The 20,450-nt window shown below is 42.8% G+C and overlaps 1 protein-coding gene across 1 annotated transcript in view; it reads left to right on the forward strand.

Moving 5' to 3' along the window:
• The window catches only part of LOC121539512 (A-kinase anchor protein 6), a 180,764-nt gene that overhangs the window by 72,292 nt on the left and 88,022 nt on the right, over positions 1-20,450 (forward strand). Inside the window, exons 6-8 of the mRNA XM_045207426.1 lie at positions 1,086-1,208; positions 15,177-15,273; positions 17,427-17,602. Of these exons, the coding sequence (XP_045063361.1) occupies positions 1,086-1,208; positions 15,177-15,273; positions 17,427-17,602 (396 nt within the window). The remainder of the gene's footprint in view (positions 1-1,085; positions 1,209-15,176; positions 15,274-17,426; positions 17,603-20,450) is intronic.

The following is a 20,450-nucleotide window of genomic DNA, read 5'->3' on the forward strand; positions in this document are numbered from 1 at the left end:
CTAACATCACCATCCAGGCCCTGTTATTGGGATGGCACTGATGCTACACCCTGTGTGCCAGCCTGCCAGGCAACTCTACCTTTGAACCAGGACCCAGCCCCATCCTGCCTCAGATCCAGCCATCCACAACCACATCAAAGCCTGTCTAAGAAGTCAGGTCCAAAAACGTCAATACTGGGGCTCTATCCGCGTCTGAAGAGAGGTCATTGATATCAATATCTTTGATTTTCATCACTGTCAAATAATGAGCAGGAGGCCTGCCATGGAGAGTGAGAGAAATATAATCATATTGAATTCTGGGGTCATGAATGCAATTACCGAACACCGCTCAATGAGTCAAGGTTTACTGCGTCCATACACTGTACACCAGGGGGTGAAGCACTGGATGTACTGATCTGAGGTAGTAATTATTGAAATACCATGCTAGTTACCGCCAGCGCCCGTGCCCGCCACAGTCCTTGTCTCTGTCCTTCTGCTCAGGGAGAGGAAATGAATGCTAGAGAGGGAGAGAAGAGAGACTGTTGTCAATCTGGGTTGGAATGAAGTCGCTTCCTTTCCTTGCCAGCGGATGGCAGTAGTCACACACCAGACAGCGAGCCTCTCCTCCTCCATCCTCCCCTCTTTGACTAAGCACCTCTAACTGATCAAGGGCAATGTTACTGACGGTAAATCTCCCCCATCAACCCATTGTTTGTGTGTATAAACTGATGTGTGTACTGTGTATACCCTCAACTATCAAATGTTCTCCTTTTGAAATCAAGTTTTGCCCTTGAATCAATTCACCCCAATGTTGGTAGTTTTAACTGAAGAGGTGAAATATCACTAAACAACAACAGGACTGGAGTCGCTGCTGTAGATGGACTTTAGTGTCTGTGGATGTGGCATTACTGACAGTCCTACCTCTCTCTCTCTGTCTCTCTCTCTGTATCTCTCTCTCTCTCTCTCTCTCTGTGTGTCTCTCTCTCTCTTTCTCTCTATGTGTCTCTCTATCTCTCTCTGTGTCTCTCTCTCTCGCTCTCTCTCTCTCTCTCTCTCTCGGTCTGTGTGTCTCTCTCTCTCTCTCCCTTTCTCTCTCACTCTCCCAGGGCTTTGTGAGCAAACTAGATGAGTTTATCTGCTGGCTGAGGGAAGCCCTGGAGACCACAGAGAACTGGACGCCACCCAAAGCTGAAATGGACAGCCTCAAGCTCTACCTGGAGATACACCTGGTGAGACACACACACACACGCTCACAGACACACACACACACACACACACACACACTACCCAAAATATAGAGATCGAGACAAAATAGCATGCTATCTCTTTCTATATCTCTCTCTTTGCCTCTCTCTCCCTCTCTCATGCGCACACATGCAAAAAGCAAACAGGCTTACAAAGATGAACGTGCACAGTACATAACTGCATATGGATGCAAACAACAAGACATGCTGCATCCTCGCAATCACTCACACTCTCAAGAGCAAACATACGTGCAGGCGCGCAGACGCACACATACTCGTACATGCACGCACACACACACGTACACACAAACACATTCACACTTTCCAAATACATTTGCATACATCCATAGAGACCAGCAAATGTGCATCTGCATAGCTCCCTGCTGACTGCCTCTCTGCATATGTATACATGTATATATAAACATGTGTATACTCTGTTCTTCATGCCAACAACATGAACACCCAGTACACACACATTTGTATTTTATCACTAACCTTGTACAAAACTGTGTGTGTATACACAGTGTGTATGCATGTGTGTGTATGCATGTGTGTGTGTGTGTGTGTGTGTGCATACTGTATATCTCTATCAGTATCAGAGGTTTGTTTTGGAGCAAGCAGCCACGTTTGTCATTTTGGGGCATGGGGAAGGAAGATGTAGTTATGTTTTACTGGGATGGGCTTCACATGTTAGTATTGATTGAGACGGGCCCTGCCAGACGCACTTGTTTTCCTCAGTCAACCTGTGCTCTAGGGCCGCTGAGGGGAGCTGCTCCCAATTGAATGTTTTGGGGTTGGGTGGGCAGGGGAATGAATCTAGCTGAGCACGGTGGCGAGCTGCGCTGCTTTCCGGTGCCCCTGGGAGCGCGGTAACGAGAGGTCTGCGAACCCAGGCCGAGCAGGCGCCTCTTTATAAGGCATTGAGAGGTGGCGCAAAATGAAACGGCTATTGATTGAGCTTGATGGCCGATCCAGCTCTTTGAATCACATTAACGAGGCCACTCTGCACCGGTGGCAAATGAACAGTCAGGACAAGAGGCCCCCAGTTAGAGAGAGGGGGTGGGGGGTTGACACTAGCCAGGGGGTGTCACAACCCCTTAACACATACACAGTATACACAGGAAAGTATATAGATACAACCCTGTCTCTCTCTCTCTCTCTCTCTCTCTCTCTCTCTCTCTCTCTCTCTGTCTCTCTGTCTCTCTGTCTCTCTGTCTCTCTGTCTCTCTGTCTCTCTGTCTCTCTGTCTCTCTGTGTCTCTGTCTCTCTCTCTCTCTCTCTCTCTCTCTCTCTCTCTCTCTCTCTCTCTCTCTCTCTCTCTCTCTCTCTCTCTCTCTCTCTCTCTCTCTCTCTCTCTCTCTCTCTCTCTCTCTCTCTCTCTCTCTCTCTCTCAGGCACCACTTGTATGTAACATTTCAATGTCAAATCTCAATGTCATCACATTTAGCTATACGATACACTACTCAGAAAAATGCTAATGTGAATTTTTAAAAAATCGGATCAAATAGAATTGGAAATATTTAGCCTATGTTCCTATTATGATAGTAGCCAGGTATCTTCCTCTCTGGCTCCGAGTGAGCCAATTCATTTCCAAATCTCTCCTACCTTGGCCTTCCCACCTCACATCCAACCTCTGAGCCTCGGTAACACCATCCTCCACTACACCTCTGCAGGCTATGGCGCCTCTTTAATTCCATCACAACCTGTGTGTGTGTCTGTGTCGTGTCTATGTCGTGTCTATATGTGTGTGTGTGTGTGTGTGAGCCCTGTCCCTCCACATCCCCAGACGCATCCATACATGACGGCGTTCCTCACTCTCCCTCTGTCTCTGTCTCGGTGAGATGACGGCCCTGCCCTGTCTGTGTGTCTGTCTTTGTGAGGTGATGTGGGGATTACAGTCCTCTCGCCTCAGCCTAAACCATAGAGGAGCGAGGCGAGCAGAGGAGCGAGCAGATAAGCGAGGCGAGCGAGGGGCTCGAGTTCCAGTGGCTTCATACTGTAGCACATCGAGAGGTGTCAAATCAGCAATAACCCACCTGCCACCAGCTAAATCCACCCAGAGCCCCCCAGTCCTCTCCTCTCTCTGCTGATAAACTTTCTGGGTGCATCCCAAAGGGCACCCTATTCCCTATATAGTTTGGGACACTTCCTCTTTGCTGCTGCTGCACTGCAGTCTGCCTGCTCCACTGGACACATCATGGAATATATATCAGATCATATCATACAGCACACACGGATACTGTCTGTATCACACTATAAACCATAGAAATCCTATGATATTTTATTAGTTTATATGGTATAAACATTTCATCCTTAGTTCTGAAACGATTGGTACCTATTTTGATCAAGTACAGTATAATAAAGGGAATTTCAAACAACTATTTATCAACTATTTATCAGCAAGGTCAGTTTCACGATGTGGCGTGCATAAAGCATAAACTGTTCTCATAAAAGATTAGATGGCCGATCATCATCGACAACTGTCAACGTTTTATTAACACTATTATAAACACTGTAGATGTACATTATCTAGACAGCATGGTAGAGAGCTATACCCTATCACTGTGTGATGGATAGCTTAGTGTTCTGTTCTATTCACTTCACTTCTACATTTTCACTTGAAAACATAGGGATGAATCTCGGAATAAAAACTATATTATAATTTGTAATACTTTCTAATCTGTTGTGAAATAATTCAGTGTGACTTCCTTCCACCAGTGGTAGATATCTAGTTATAATGTATTAGTGTTGACTTGTTCTAAGCTATCACAGAGCCGAGAGGCTATCAATCCCCTGTCCATCTTGGGGATCATAAATCCACCAGCCAGGAGATGTTACCTTGTCATCTCTGACTAATACCTCCAGGTGACCATCTGTCACAGGCCCATATCCCCTCATCGCTGGTGGCATCAAGTTTACTGGATTTTCTCTTCTGTCTCATTTAAAGATTGCAGCATAGCACTCGAATCTGAGTATTGTACATGGTACAGTAATTCACTCCCACTATATCTAGGTAGATATGTTTTTGTAAATGATGTACAAAAAAGAATGGAAGAATCCACTATAACATGAATACACTGTAGAAACAACAACAAAAACACCCACAAATGTAGTTGTTTCAACTAATTATTATTAAGTAACTGGTTCTACAGCCTTTTTTTGTTTAATAAACTTTTAGGTCCAAGTGTTACCTGAACTAAAAAAAAATATGTTGGCCCAAACTTAGCTCTAACTTGAGAACTTGCAGTTTAAATGATGTGTTTGCTCAACTTGTCTCAGATGTTCATTCAATTATAAATTATTAATTGGGCATCTTAACTAAAAAAAGGCTGTGCAACTGGTTACACTCAAACAGTGCTTTTAACATACAATGTTTTAAGCTTATCAACATGTCAACAGTGAAGAGGCGACTCCGGGATGCTGACCTTCTAGGCAGAGTTGCAAAGAAAAAGCCATATAAAAAGAAAAGATTAAGATGGGCAGTCGGAGATATGTTTTTTTCTTTGCAACTCTGCCTAGAAGGTCAGCAACACAGAGTTGCCTGTTCACTGTTGACGTTGAGACTGGTGTTTTGCAGGTACTATTTAATGAAGTTGCCAGTTGAGGACCTGAGAGGCGCCTGTTTCTCAAACTAGACACTCTAATGTATTTGTCCTCTTGCTCAGTTGTGCACCGGGGCCTCCCACTCCTCTTTCTATTCTGTTTAGAGACAGTTTGCACTGTTCTATGAAGGGAGTAGTACACAGCGTTGTACGAGATCTTCAGTTTCTTGGCAATTTCTCGCATAGACTAGTCTTCATTTCTCAGAACAAGAATAGACTGACGAGTTTTAGAAGAAAGTTATTTGTTTCTGGACATTTTGAGCCTATAATCGAACCCACAATTGCTGATGCTCCAGATACTCAACTAGTCTCAAGAAGGCCAGTTTTATTGCTTCTTTAATCAGCACAACAGTTTTCAGCTGTGCTAACATAATTGCAAAAGGGTTTTCTAATTATCAATTAGCCTTTTAAAATGATAAACTTGGATTAGCAAACACAACGTGCCATTGGAACACAGGACTGATGGTTGCTGATAATGAGCCTCTGTACGCCTATGTAGATAAAATCAGCCGTTTCCAGCTACAATAGCCATTTACAACATTAACAATGTCTACACTGTATTTCTGATCAAGTTGATGTTATTTTAATGGACAAAAAAATAATTTTCTTTGGAAAACAAGGACATTTCTAAGTGACCCCAAACTTTTGAACGGTAGTGTATCTTGAGTCAATAAGTATTCAACCACTTTGTTATGGCAAGCCTAAATAAGTTTAGGTGTAAACATTTTCTTAACAAGTCACATAATAAGTTGCATGGACTCAGTGCTGGAGAAAGTACCCAATTGTCATACTTGAGTAAAAGTAAAGATACCTTAATAAAAAATGACTGAAGTAAAAGTGTAAGTCACCCAGTAAAATATTACTTAAGTAAAGTAAAAGTCTAAAAGTATTTGGTTTTAAATATACTTTAGTATCAAAAGGAAATGTAATTGCTAAAATATACTTAAGTATCAAAAGTAAAAGTATACCTCATTTGAAATTCCTTATATAAAGCAAACCAGACTGCACCATTTTCTTGTTTGTTTTTTAACGGATAGCCAGGGGCACATTCCAACACTCAGACATCATTTACAAATGTAGCATGTGTGTTTAGTGATTCCGCCAGATCAGAGGCAGTAGGGATGACCAGGGATGTTCTCTTGATAAGTGTGTGAATTAGACTATTTTCCTGTCCTGCTAAGCATTAAAAATGTAACAAGTACTTTTGTGTGTAAGGGAAAATGTATGGAGTAAAAAGTACATCGTTTTCTTTAGGAATGTAGTGAAGTAAAAGTAAAAGTTGTCAAAAATATAAATAGTAAAGTACAGATACCCCAAAAAACTACTTAAGTAGTACTTTCAAGTATTTTTACTTAAGTACTTTACACCACTGCATGGAGTAACAAGTCACATAAGTTGCATGGACTCACTCTGTGTGCAATAATAGTGTTAACATGATTTTTGAATGACTAGCTCATCTCTGTACCCCACACATACAATTAGCTGTAAGGTCCCTCAGTCGAGCAGTGAATTTCAAACACAAATTCAACCACAAAGACCAGGTTTTCCAATGCCTCGCAAAGTAGGGCACCTATTGGTAGATACAAATATAAAAAAGCAGACATTGAATATCCCTTTGAGCATGGTGGTTATTAATTACACTTTGGATGGTGTATCAATACACCCAGTCACTACAAAGATACAGGCTACCTTCCTACAGTGGGGAAAAAAAGTATTTAGTCAGCCCCAATTGTGCAAGTTCTCCCACTTAAAAAGATGAGAGAGGCCTGTAATTTTCATCATAGGTACACGTCAACTATGACAGACAAATTGAGAAAAAAAATCCAGAAAATCACATTGTAGGATTTTTAATGAATTTATTTGCAAATTATGGTGGAAAATAAGTATTTGGTCACCTACAAACAAGCAAGATTTCTGGCTCTCACAGACCTGTAACTTCTTCTTTAAGAGGCTCCTCTGTCCTCCACTCGTTACCTGTATTAATGGCACCTGTTTGAACTTGTTATCAGTATAAAAGACACCTGTCCACAACCTCAAACAGTCACACTCCAAACTCCACTATGGCCAAGACCAAAGAGCTGTCAAAGGACACCAGAAACAAAATTGTAGACCTGCACCAGGCTGGGAAGACTGAATCTGCAATAGGTAAGCAGCTTGGTTTGAAGAAATCAACTGTGGGAGCAATTATTAGGAAATGGAAGACATACAAGACCACTGATAAGACTGGTGAGCAAAAATCCCAGAACCACACGGGGGGACCTAGTGAATGACCTGCAGAGAGCTGGGACCAAAGTAACAAAGCCTACCAGTAACACACTACGCCGCCAGGGACTCAAATCCTGCAGTGCCAGACGTGTCCCCCTGCTTAAGCCAGTACATGTCCAGGCCCGTCTGAAGTTTGCTAGAGTGCATTTGGATGATCCAGAAGAGGATTGGGAGAATGTCATATGGTCAGATGAAACCAAAATAGAACTTTTTGGTAAAAACTCAACTCGTCGTGTTTGGAGGACAAAGAATGCTGAGTTGCATCCAAAGAACACCATACCTACTGTGAAGCATGGGGGTGGAAACATCATGCTTTGGGGCTGTTTTTCTGCAAAGGGACCAGGACGACTGATCCGTGTAAAGGAAAGAATGAATGGGCCATGTATCGTGAGATTTTGAGTGAAAACCTCCTTCCATCAGCAAGGGCATTGAAGATGAAATGTGGCTGGGTCTTTCAGCATGACAATGATCCCAAACACACCGCCCGGGCAACGAAGGAGTGGCTTCGTAAGAAGCATTTCAAGGTCCTGGAGTGGCCTAGCCAGTCTCCAGATCTCAACCCCATAGAAAATCTTTGGAGGGAGTTGAAAGTCCGTGTTGCCCAGCGACAGCCCCAAAACATCACTGCTCTAGAGGAGATGTGCATGGAGGAATGGGCCAAAATACCAGCAACAGTGTGTGAAAACCTTGTGAAGACTTACAGAAAACGTTTGACCTGTGTCATTGCCAACAAAGGGTATATAACAAAGTATTGAGAAACTTTTGTTATTGACCAAATACTTATTTTCCACCATAATTTGCAAATAAATTCATTAAAAATCCTACAATGTGATTTTCTGGATTTTTTTTTCTCATTTTGTCTGTCATAGTTGACGTGTACCTATGATGAAAATTACAGGCCTCTCTCATCTTTTTAAGTGGGAGAACTTGCACAATTGGGGCTGACTAAATACTTTTTTCCCCCACTGTACATATACACACATACACACACATATATATACATACATATATGCATACATCCATACACACACACATATCCTTTTTTAAATTATATTTCCCTTCATTACTTTCCAACCCCACCACCCCTTCCCCAATTGGAGTAAACTAGTGAACAACAACGCTTAGGCCTCTACTTCCAGCCCATACATACTATATACATTTTATGGACACAGTCAAATTCTACAATAATAATATTTTGTTTGTTTTTACTCCTGAACTTCCTCCGGTCATTTTCATGATGTCCATCTGGTTTGCTTTTAACTGTGCTCTTTCACAAAAGCTCTCAACCTATAACCTATATACTTATTATGGACACAGTATGCTTTACATTAGTTATCTTGTTGTTATTAGTTGTTGTTATTAGTCCCATCCTTCAGCTCCATTCAACACCTCCCATCTATTTCTTAACACCATCCATATTGGATTTCTATTTGCCATATATTTTTCAACTGTACTGTGATGTTTTACAAATGTTCTGAACCTTTCTATTCTCATTGTTTCTACAGATCGTAAATTGAATATAAACATTTTTGCTAAAAGTATTATTATATTATTGATCGATTGACTGACTTTTCAGATCGCCCAGTAGTGCTATCTGCAGGGTTAGCTCCAGGTAAATATTGCAATCCGTTAGCCATTCCTGGACCTGTGTCCAAAAACAAGCTACAAATGGACAGTACCAAAACAAATGATCTAATGATTCTGTCTCTTCGCAGCAAAATCTGCAGAGGTGGGAAGATTGTATCCCCCATATAAATAACATTCTATTGGTAGCAAGAATTTTATATAATCATTTAAATTGAAAAATTCTACGTTTTGAATCCGGCATCGTTTTGCGTATCAATTCATAAACACTATGCCATGGAATCGGTATGTCAAAAATCTCTTCCCAACTATTTTGCAATCTATATGGGACGACTGTCAATCCTTTGGTCCTTAAATGAAACTGGTATACTTTTTTATTTATCACAATTTCCTTTAACCAACAACTATTATTTAATAATAGAATTTCCTTACTTTTTCCCCTTTCCACTTTCCTTTTCCATTTTTGCGGTAATGCTGCAATTATTTGGTTGTAATTTTGGGTAGAGCAGACATTTCCATATGTTTTTGTTAGCTGCATGTGCGACATAACTCTACCAGTCCTACCGATAATATCATTTACGAAAATTATACCTTTTTTAGACTGTATATTTGAGTTTAACCACAATATTTGTTGCATTCTTTTTTCTGTTGTATCTGGAGGATTAAATTGAAATTGCAACCAACTTTCTATGGCTTGTTTTAGAAATAGTGATATTTGGGAGATTATTTCCTTTTCAAATAACTGAAAGTGAGAGGTTGTAATCTGAATAAAGGGAAAAAGGCCATTCTTGAACATTGGGTGAGACAATCTTACTAATTTGCTAGAGAACCAGTTCGGATTTAAGTATGACTTTTGTATGACTGAAGCTTTTAGTGATACGTCTAATGCTTTAATATTTAATCATTTCTGTCCTCCGAATTCATATTCATTATATAAATAGGCCCGTTTAATTTTGTCTGGCTTGCCGTTCCAAATAAAATTGAATATTTTCTTCTCATATAATTTAAAAAACTGCTCGCAAAACCATAAGCAAATAGGTAAACTGGGATAATACTAAAGAGTTAATCAGGGTAATTTTTCCACAAATTGACAGGTATTTACCTTTCCATGGTAGCAAGATCTTATCTATTCTGCTAACTTTCTATAAACATTTATTGGAGTGAGATTATTTATTTCATTTGGGATATGTATTCTGAGTATATCCACATCACCATCATACCATTTTATTGGTAAACTACATGGTAATGTAAAAATTGTAATTTTTAGTGATCCAATACGTAATATAGTACATTTATCATAATTTGGTTGTAATCCAGAGAGGTTAGAAAATGTATCTAGATCCTCTGAGGCTGTGGAGGGTTTCAAGTTGTGGATTTAAAAGAAAACATGAATCATCAGCGTACAATGACACCTTTGTTTTTAAGCCCTGGATTTCTAATCCCTTGATATTATTGTTGGATCTGATTTTAATAGCTAACATCTCATTGGCAATAATAAATAGATATGCCGATAGTAGACAACCTTGTTTCACTCCTCTTGACAGTTTAAAACTTTCTGAGAAATAGCCATTATTTACTATTTTACACCTAGGGTTACTATACATGATTTTAACCCAATGTATAAGAGATTGTCCAAAATTGAAATGCTCCAGGCATTTATATATAAACCCCAGTCGTAATTTATCAAATGCCTTATCGAAGTCTGCTTTGAATAGTAGGCCTGGTTTCCCAGATTTTTCAAAGCGTTATGTTTGGGGCAAATCCAATATAAAACATTACTGAGTACGACTCTTTATAATTTCAAGCATGATGTTATGGGTATGCTTGCCATCGGCAAGGACTAGTGAGTTTTTTAGGATAAAAATAAACTGAATAGAACTAAGCACAGGCTAAATCCTAGAGGAAAACCTGGTTCAGTCTGCTTTCCAACAGACACTGGGAGACAAATTCACCTTTCAGCAGGACAATAACCTAAATCACAAGGCCAAATATACACTGGAGTTGCTTACCAAGACAACATTGAATGTTCCTGAGTGGCCGGGTTACAGTTTTGACTTAAATCGGCTTGAAAATCTATGGCAAGGCTTGAAAATGGCTGTCTAGCAATGATCAACAACCAACTTGACAGAGCTTGAAGAATTTTAAAAAGAATAATGTGCAAATATTGTACAATCCAGGTGTGCAAAGCTCTTAGAGACTTACCCAGAAAGATTCTCAGCTGTAATTGCTGCCAAAGGTGATTCTAACATGTATTGACTCAGGAGTGTGAATACTTATGGAAATGAGATATTTCTGTATTTCATTTTCAATACATTTGCAAAAATTTCTAAAAACATGTTTTCACTTTGTCATTATAGGGTATTGTGTGTAGATGGGAGACAAAATATATACATTTAATTCATTTTGAATTCAGACTGGAACAAAACAAAATGTGCAATAAGTCAAGGGGTATGCATGCTTTCTGAAGGCACGGTAGGGAATAGGGTGCCATTATATAAGGAATAACGTGCCATTTCGGACGGAGCCTTGCAGTGAGTGTGAACAACTCCATCTTGGCTGTTCTGCTGTTCCTGGATCAGCGTTAGAGCGAGTCAACGAGGGCATCTTTTAGTTAGTGAGGTGTCCCATTCCCCTTCATCCATCCCGCCCAGCGTAGTAGAGCCTGGCCTCGTTCTTTGCTCTTCTCCCTGCTTTCTCGGCGGCAGGCCGTCAGATACAGTTAGCCAGGGCTGTGTTGGCTCGGCACACCTTCAGCATGCTGGTCAGATCACACCAGGCCCTAATCGGCTGCAACAGGCCGGCCCAAGATCTGAGGAGATGAGAATCTAAGGCGAAGATGGCTCCAGGCGCCTCGCTACATCACTCCCCTGGGACCCCTCAGCCCCCCTCTGTATGCACATCCTCGACCCTCTCCAAACCCCACCTCCCTCCACCCCCTAACCACCCATCACATCTTCAAAAGCACAGCCCCATCCCCCTCCTCCGGGTCCCAGCATAACGTTCTCTCCCTCTCCCTCTCCCTCTCTCTCGCTCTCCATCTCTCTCTCTCTCTCTCTCTCGCTCTCCATCTCTCTCTCTCTCTCTCTCTCTCTCTCTCTCTCTCTCTCTCTCTCTCTCTCTCTCTCTCTCTCTCTCTTTCCCCCCATCTCTCTCACTCTCTCTCTCCACTTTGATTACTCTTAGCACCACGAGAGCACTCGGCTCTGCACCGGCTCCTTGGGTATTATCAAAACCAATCAACATGAAAGTTTTCATAGCAGCACCCACGGAGAGGTGGGATGGAGGGGAAAGAGTATTGGGGGATAGAGAAATGGGGGAGAGAAAGAGGAGTGTTTGGGGGATTTTTAAAGAGAATAACAATAGCGGAATAGAGACATCACAGTAATAAGGGCGCTTGGGGGAATATTGAACACGTTGGAGAGTTAGGGGATGGGTGGATGATAGATCCCTTTAAGCAGGGTTGGCCCGCTCATTAGGCAGGATTAGGCGGCTGCCTATGGTGGCAGATTGACGAGGGTGGCATTTTTTTAGCTAAACTGAACAAGATGCACCTCCAACAACATAAAAACTCACATAATTCTGCCCAAAAACAATGACAATTTCTCTCAACCAGTGGCATATGGGATTTTTTGGTGAGCGCTGATGCCGCCCTATGATAAGCAGTGCCCACTTTGTCAAAGGCCGCAAAATATTTATCTTGTCCACTCCCAGCGCGCGCCTCCAGGGTGCTGTTGGAGAGACGCATCGCTGAGTGTTCCACCAACATTCCGTCAAAAAAATGATCTTACATAAATCATGTAGCAGATATAGCATATGGTAGAAAGAGTATGTGGCCTTTTCTGTAGCCTACAGGCTGGAGATAAAAAAATTAAATAAAAATATGACAATGTAGTGAGACGGAAACTTTTTACATCATGCAGATTTCTCCAATCAAATAGCCTAACCTAATCAAATAAAAAATGCTAACAAACATGTTAACAAACCACAAATCCTAAAAACAGGACAGGTCAAAGTAAAATGGAATATGGAATGAACAATCAGGCTACTCACAACTGCTGTCCAGGAGTTTCATCCTGTGGGCTAAATTGTCATGATCAGTGGTTTCAAGTTTGTATCAGTCAATGTTTTACGAGCTGATCAGAGCGAAAAATAAAATACTTCTACATTTCCTGCTGTGTAAACTCATTGCAAATAGGCTTAGGATAACTCCTCCAGATAAAGTTGGGCAGCTGATATTCAAAGCTTAAATAGCCAAATTGATTAGTCACAGCAATCAGGACTAATAAAGCCAATGCAATGTCCTGTTTTACAAACAGTGGGCCTACCACATGGATGGGCATTCATAAAATTCCATTGCGGGGCGACATGGTAGGCTACACCTCATTACGCGTGTATTGACGCCGACATCTTTTGGACGTCTTACCACATAGATGGGCATTCCTAAAATACAATTTCAGGCGACACTGTAGGCCAGGGATGGGCAACTCCAGACCTCTGGTGCCTGATTGTTGCCAGTTGATTGTTGTTGTTGCTAACATGTCTGACACCAATAATCAACTAATCATGATCTTCAGGTTAGAATGCAATTAGTTTCATCAGCTGTATTGATTAGGGATGGGAAAAAAGTGTGACACCACTCCGGCCCCAGAGGACTGGAGTTGCCCATCCCTGTTGTAGGCTATACCTCAGTAAGCACGGACCGACGCTGATGCGTTTTGGACTTCTTTTCTTTTTTTGTGCAGTCTGGACCAGCCTTGATTTCCATGTCCACGGATGTAGTTTTTTGGTCCGGTCTGGACGAAATCTGAACCAATCATAGACGTCTATGTTTGGTTCAGATTTTGTCCAGTCTGGACCAGCCTTGATTTGGCCCAAACGTAGACGTCTATAAATTACATATTTTCAACTTTCATTCAGAACTGAAAATGAACCTGATTTCAACGTCCAGAAAATACATATTTTGAACATCTGGAAAATACATATTTTCAACTTTCATTCAGAACTGAAAATGAACCTGATTTCAACGTCCAGAAAATACTTATTTTTCACCTTTCATTCAGAACCTAAATTGAATACCTTCAACGTCTGGAAAATACGTATTTTAGAGGTCTTTTCAACGTTATTTTGCTTACTGGGACTATTCTTGTAGGAGCTGCAATTTTTTTGTCTCGCCTAGGGCGGCAGAATGTCCAGGACTTGCCCTGCTTTAAGGGATGGAGGGATGATCTGTTGGAAGAGGGGGAGAGGGGGATTCTAGAGCAACTTTGATAGGGGTGGGGGCCACAAAAATGTTTAACTCATCATGAGGGGCCGCAGTGGCTCGTGGGTCTGCGTACCCACATCCATACCCCCCACCTTGCGAGCAAAACATTTTAGCGGCCCCCCTTGTGACAGCAAAGAGAAAATATTTAAGTTTTAAAGTTAATTTCCTGCAATTCTGCAAATGTTGCTATGGGGCGTAGAGAAGATGTTGCCGTTTTAAAGCAGGTTTGTTGCAATTCTACTAATTTTGCCATGGGGCGGAGAGAAGATTTAGCAATTTTACTGCAAATTTCCTGCAATTCTACACATTTTACCATAGGGTGGATGCAAATGTTTGCAGTTTTTAATATGATAACTGATGATCAATGGGCCCCACCCCAGTTGGTAATTCGACCATGCTTACTACAAGTTTAGATAGCTGGCTGCTAGACTAACTTACCAATCTAAAAATGTTTTGCTGACATGGGCTAATTGAGTGACTGTTGATGCACAACCAAATTTCGAAATTGCATCTTGTGTATTCTATTATTCTAACTCTCAACAGTAAGTTGAGACCCCGACTGAGTTCCTAAAAAAATCAAATATATTGGTCCGCCTGCCTACAAAAGGGGTACCACCAGTTGCCAAGTTGCCCATCGCTGTTCTTGAGGGAGAGGGGGACTGTGCATTTCATTGAGAGAAGTGTAGAATGGGACTGTGGGGTCCTAGAGTTGTATTTTTTTTTTAAGGGATTGTGAATCATCCTTTAAATAAAAAACTCAATAGCCTATGTCGGATTTAATGTTTTTCAATATGTTGGATTGTTTGTACAAATACAAATATTTTCTGTCACAATATTTCAGGGACTGGGACTTGTGGGATAGTACCGGGGGTGTTAAATATAAGTTTATACACTTGTGTGCTTTGTGTATTAGTGTGTGAATTAGTATTAGTATCATGTTCAAAAACATAGAGAATTGCATGTGTTTATGCTTGAGTGTGTGTGGTATGTTATGTATCAGAGAGAGAAATAAAGATGAAACATCTAGTAAGTTGACTGTTGTGAGGTGTCATCATGTGTGTCATATTGTGTCTGGTTCTACAGAGCTTCAAGCTGACCGTGGACAGTCACTGTTCCCTGAAAGACTGTGTACTAATATGTTGTCTGGTTCTACAGAGCTGCAAGCTGAACATGGACAGTCACTGCTCCCTGAAATACTGTGTACTAATATGTTGTGTCTGGTTGTGTCTGGTTCTACAGAGCTTCAAGCTGAATGTGGACAGTCACTGCTCCCTTAAAGACTGTGTACTGGAGGAAGGCAGGCAGCTGCTGGAAGTCATCATCTCCCACAAATCAGGTACGGCTCTCACTGCTCTCAGCCCTCACATTTATTATTAATGTTTATATTAACATACTGACCTTCAGAATGTATAAATCTTAAAGTAACCGCTTCTCAAGCAAGGGGAAGGTGGGAAAGAAACTGCGTTTTTCAACATACATTACCAATGGCATTCTATCTGCAGTGGACTGAGTGAGTGAGTGAGTCCGGGCAGGCTGGGAGAGATTGGTGCTTGTGACTGGGTCGAGAAATGATAGAGAGGAGAGGTGGAGAGTGAAAGGGATGTAGAGGGAGAGAAATGAGAGCGAGTAGAGAGAGCGAGGTGCCATGTACTGTATATGAAGAGAGGGAGTAAGAGAGAGAAAAAGAGAGGGAGGGAGGCACTGTGTAGAGGAAGAGAGGTGGAATTAGGAACAGCAGGGCCTGAGTCAGAGGCCATCGTCCAGACGTTCTCTCCTCTCTGCTGGGCCGATTATTCACCTAAAGCATCCAGCTAGCCAGCCAGCCAAGCGCTCAGCAAATGTACAAATCCGCTAAGCTGACCTCCCTGTTGGCGAGTTGTCTCCTCGCTGGCTCTTAAGCTGCCCACCATTAAAAATGCAGATGGCCCCCAGGATCCTGGAGCTGTTTGAAAAGCTCTGACAGGAGAGAGGAGAAGAGAGGAGAGGTGAGGAGAAGAGAGGAGAGGTGAGAAGAGCCCTACTGTTATTCACTAGAATCAGCTCTGTTTCTCTCTCTCTCTCTTTCTCTCTCTCGCTCTCTCCCTCCCTTCTTTCATCCACATCTCATCTGCATTAATTCCTAGTACCTTCACTCGCTTACTATTGGACGCCACAATAGCAAATCTCTCCCCCTACTTCTCGCACTGCAGACACTAATACCTGGTTTCCTAGCAACTCTGCAGATCAGTCATGATAATTCCACAGGTATGAGCGGTGTGTGACATTGTTGAGCAGCCAGTGTGTCAGTGTGTTTGTACGTGTACAAGCATATGTGTGTGCCTTTGTGCGTGCGTGTGGATTACAGGGTCACATTCTGCCCTGGCTCATTCATCTTGATTTGCACTTTTTAATTACTTTGAACAAACAGGATTTGGGTGAATCATGACTGCTTGGACAGTGTTCTGCTGGTACAAAGACAGGGCTGGAGTAAAACGCTGATGGTTCTGCAGGTGTAGGAAGGAATGAACTATAAACCAGCGACTCATCACATGCAGTATACATACTGGTGTGCACATATACATTAGTGAACATAGTGTAGAACAGATCACGTAGGCATCTGTGTTCAAGGTGGACCACTGAAGAATTCAAGGTAATATAAAATGAAGAGCATTACCTCACTCGGACTATGGAAATAATAATGATAATGGGTAAAATAGTTGATCATAATAAAAATATAAATATCAGTACATACAGAGACATGAATGAAGGATTTTCCAGGCTCTGTGGTAGCCGGCCGCGACCGGGAGACCCATGGGGCGGCGCACAATTGGCCCAGCGTCGTCCAGGGTAGGGGAGGGAATGGCCGGCAGGGATGTAGCTCAGTTGGTAGAGCATGGCGTTTGCAACACCAGGGTTGTGGGTTCGATTCCCACGGTGGGCCAGTATGAAAAATAAAAAATAATGTATGCACTCACTAACTGTAAGTCGCTCTGGATAAGAGCGTCTGCTAAATGACTCAAATGTAAATGTAAAATGTAATTTTAGGAGGGTTGGTTGGCAAATCCAAGCACTGGATGGTGGCCATTCCTCTCATTTATCGAATCTCTCTTTTTCTCTCCTCTCTCTCTCTCTCTCTCTCTCTCTCTCTCTCTCTCTCTCTCTCTCTCTCTCTCTCTCTCTCTCGCTCTGTCTCTCTCTCTCTCTCTCTCTCTGTCTCTCTCTCTCTCTCTCTCTCTCTCTGTCTGTCTCTCTCTCTCTCTCTCTCTCGGTCTCGGTCTCCTCCATCCCTACCTCTCTCTCTTTCTTTCCCCCTTCCTGTATCTCTCTCTCTTTCTCTTTCTCTCTCTCTCTTGGTCTCCTCCATTCATCCCTCCCTCCCTCTCTATCTTTCACTTTTCCTCTCTCCCTCTCCCCCTCCCCCCTCTCTCTCTCTGTCTCTCTGTCTCTCTCTTTTTTTCTCTCTCTCTCTCTCCCCCCCCCTCTCTCTCTCTCTCTTTATTACCTGTCCAGGCCTAAGGGACATGCTCCAGATGATCGTACACCAGTGGCAGGAGCTCCAGAGGCAGATCCGCCGCCAGCACAGCTGGATGCTGCGCACTCTGGACGCCATCAAAGCTCACATCCTGGCCACTGAGGCTGAGGCCTCTCAGGAGGCAGAGACCACGGGTCCACTAGCCAGCCCCAAGGTAAACTGGCTGCATGCAGACTCCATTTCCCCCCTCATATCCCCATTTTCCACCTCCCAACCACCACCACCCGCCTGCCCAGCCCGCGTGCCTGTCCGCCTGCCACTGACTGAAGTCAACCCGCTCTCCCTCTCTTCTCCTCTTCCTCTAGCCCACGGCTATCCAGTGCTCACTCAGCAAAATAAACAAACAGAAGGGGGAGATGGGAAGGGTTGCTGCTATTAGCATAAGAAACAGCTAAAGTAAAGCTTCCCTGTTAGAAGTTACTGGGCATGGGAGGGAGGGAGGGACACGTAGTTTTGCATGATGTGAATATTAAATATTTCATAAATGAACTCTAAAGCAATGGTGGTGGTAGCATGAATAATTTGACAAGACAAAATGCAACAAACGCACACACACGCACAGGGGCAATAGACACAAAATTCACACACAATTATTTGTAGCTCAAAATGTGTGAAACCCAATTTATGTTCCTTGTATTTAATGTGTAATTACCGGCGTAGTCATTCTAGGTTACGATTGCTCATTGTTTAATTGCCAATTGTGATTTGGTAATTACGTTCAGATCTGATTTTGGTAGAGGGAGGCATCCTTTCCACTTACCCAGAGAGGCCCAGGCAGAGAAAGAGAGAGAGAGAGAAATGTATTTGTGTTTGTGCATCAGAAGGCTTTGAGCAGCCATGTCAGAGCACCAGCACAGCTCGGCTGGATTTCCCAGGGGGCCGTGCGACGTGGAGGTGCAATCTTCACAGCGTCGCTCCTCGCTCTTCCTTCTTCTGACCATAATCTTTTCTTCTTCATCTGAACCAAATGAGAAACACAATCCCTTTTTCCCTCCCATGCATAGCATAGCCAGCTGGCTATCTGTACAGTGTCTCCTCTCCTCTCCTCTCCTCTCCTCTCCTCTCCTCTCCTCTCCTCTCCTCTCCTCTCCTCTCCTCTCCTCTCCTCTCCTCTCCTCTCCTCTCCTCTCCTCTCCTCTCCTCTCCTCTCCAGGTATTTTACTTTACTGGTGGGCGTGGCACATCCCTCTTTCCTCTTCGTAGGCGACAACATAAATAATCCTGCTGCTTTTAAATTGTTTTGTTGCAATTAGAAATCACCACAATCAGTGTGATCAGTCAGCTCTGACATCCATTAGCCGCTTGGTTACAGCAAATTAACACAGAGACGAGCCAGTGATTCATTATCCCATAGCTGTTAATGACGATCAGATGCATTGCCTAATTAGAGCGCGGCCATTGTGGTGGGGGGAAGGTCAGGGAAGGAGCCACAACTCTCCTCTCAGCACTGTGTGTTTAGACCCGTCCTGACTTTTTGACGAGGGGGCACGGGGTTGGGTAAATATCATAGGAGGATGTTGACGGGAGCAGGAAGAGAGGTGTCATCTTCTGGATGACAGAGGGTGATGTCATCCGAATGGTGGGATGATAAGTCACAGGTCTCATCCAACAGGTCGTGTTTGTCGTTCATCCATCAGTTATTATCAACGTAGGAGGTTCGCCTGAAGTTCTTTAATGCTCTTTTAATGTGTGTGCTGCGGAGACGTTAGCTTGTTATAATGTGACCTTATATACTTCATATAGCCCATGTACTTAAGCTTTAAATGTTGGGAATTGATTGTGAAATCAAACATCAACCTAGTTCTAATGGAGAACATAGGAAAATGGCTTCCTTTCACGACGACGATGTTTCTTTCCAGTGTCCCATTAATTCCTAATGTTCCTAAAAACAACAGGTGCTCTTTGAGGTCATTAATTCGAGCCCGTGTAAAAATGCCACATAGAAGAGCAATGCGACGTGTCACTGGGGTAATAACGTGTGAGATGAAGACACTAACGTTGCCCCCAACATGTCATTAAGGTGTGTATAAAGCAAGGTGCGTCTCTCCTGGCGCCCATAACGGTTTGTTGTTATTGCGGAGACCATATGCTGCTCTCTGTCGTCTCCCGCGTTGATGTTCCCGAGTCTGAATCATTTTCCATGGGACCATAAAGTTTTTAACATGGCTGGATGCTGGTCAAATGGTAATCCTGAGGGAACCCTGTCTTGTTTAGTTATTCTCCTCTAATTAAATTGTTGGGGAAGATCACAGAGCGGAGAGAAGAGAGAGAGGAGGGAGAGAGGAGAAAGAGAGAAGAGAGAGAGGAGAGAGAGGAGCATGTAATGATAAACAGCTCGGAGCTTCAACACTTCAACGCTTCAGTCTCAATAACAAGCTGCTGCTTCTCAAAATCCCCTGGCAAATAATGATACTCCTGCTCCGCATCCCAAATTGCACCCTATTCCCTAAATAGTGCACTACGTTTGACCAGGGCCCACAGGGTTTTGGCCAAAAGTAGAGCACTATATAAGGAGTAGGGTGCCATTTGGGATGCACGCCAGACTGTTGGTGTTCATGGTGACTAAGAAGGTAGCATTTTTATTTCATACAGTACAAGGCAAAGCTAAGCATGCTTTACACAGAGTTATGGAAGAACATAGTATCTGTACGTGATTCATGGAAATGTCACAGAATATCAGCTAAGAGGAGCGAGATTACTCTTACAAGAGAACTTTCGTGTGTGTTCAGATTGTCTCTGTGATTTTAACATGGGTTGAATATTACTGTGCAATAGTAAAGCTGTGTTCTGAGTCACCTAGGCCATGTCCCAAATGACACCATATTCCCTACATGGTGCACTACTTTTGACTAGAGCCCTATGGGCCCTGGTCAAAAGTAGTGCACTATATAGAGAATAGGGTGCCATTTGGGATGCTGCTCTACACTCTGGTGGCGGTGGTGTGTGATGTGTTTCTCACTGAGCCCTGGTGGGTTGGGCCTGCAGAACAGTGCAATATACAG

This window comes from Coregonus clupeaformis, chromosome 25, assembly GCF_020615455.1.
Source record: "Coregonus clupeaformis isolate EN_2021a chromosome 25, ASM2061545v1, whole genome shotgun sequence".
Classification (NCBI taxonomy): domain Eukaryota; kingdom Metazoa; phylum Chordata; class Actinopteri; order Salmoniformes; family Salmonidae; genus Coregonus; species Coregonus clupeaformis.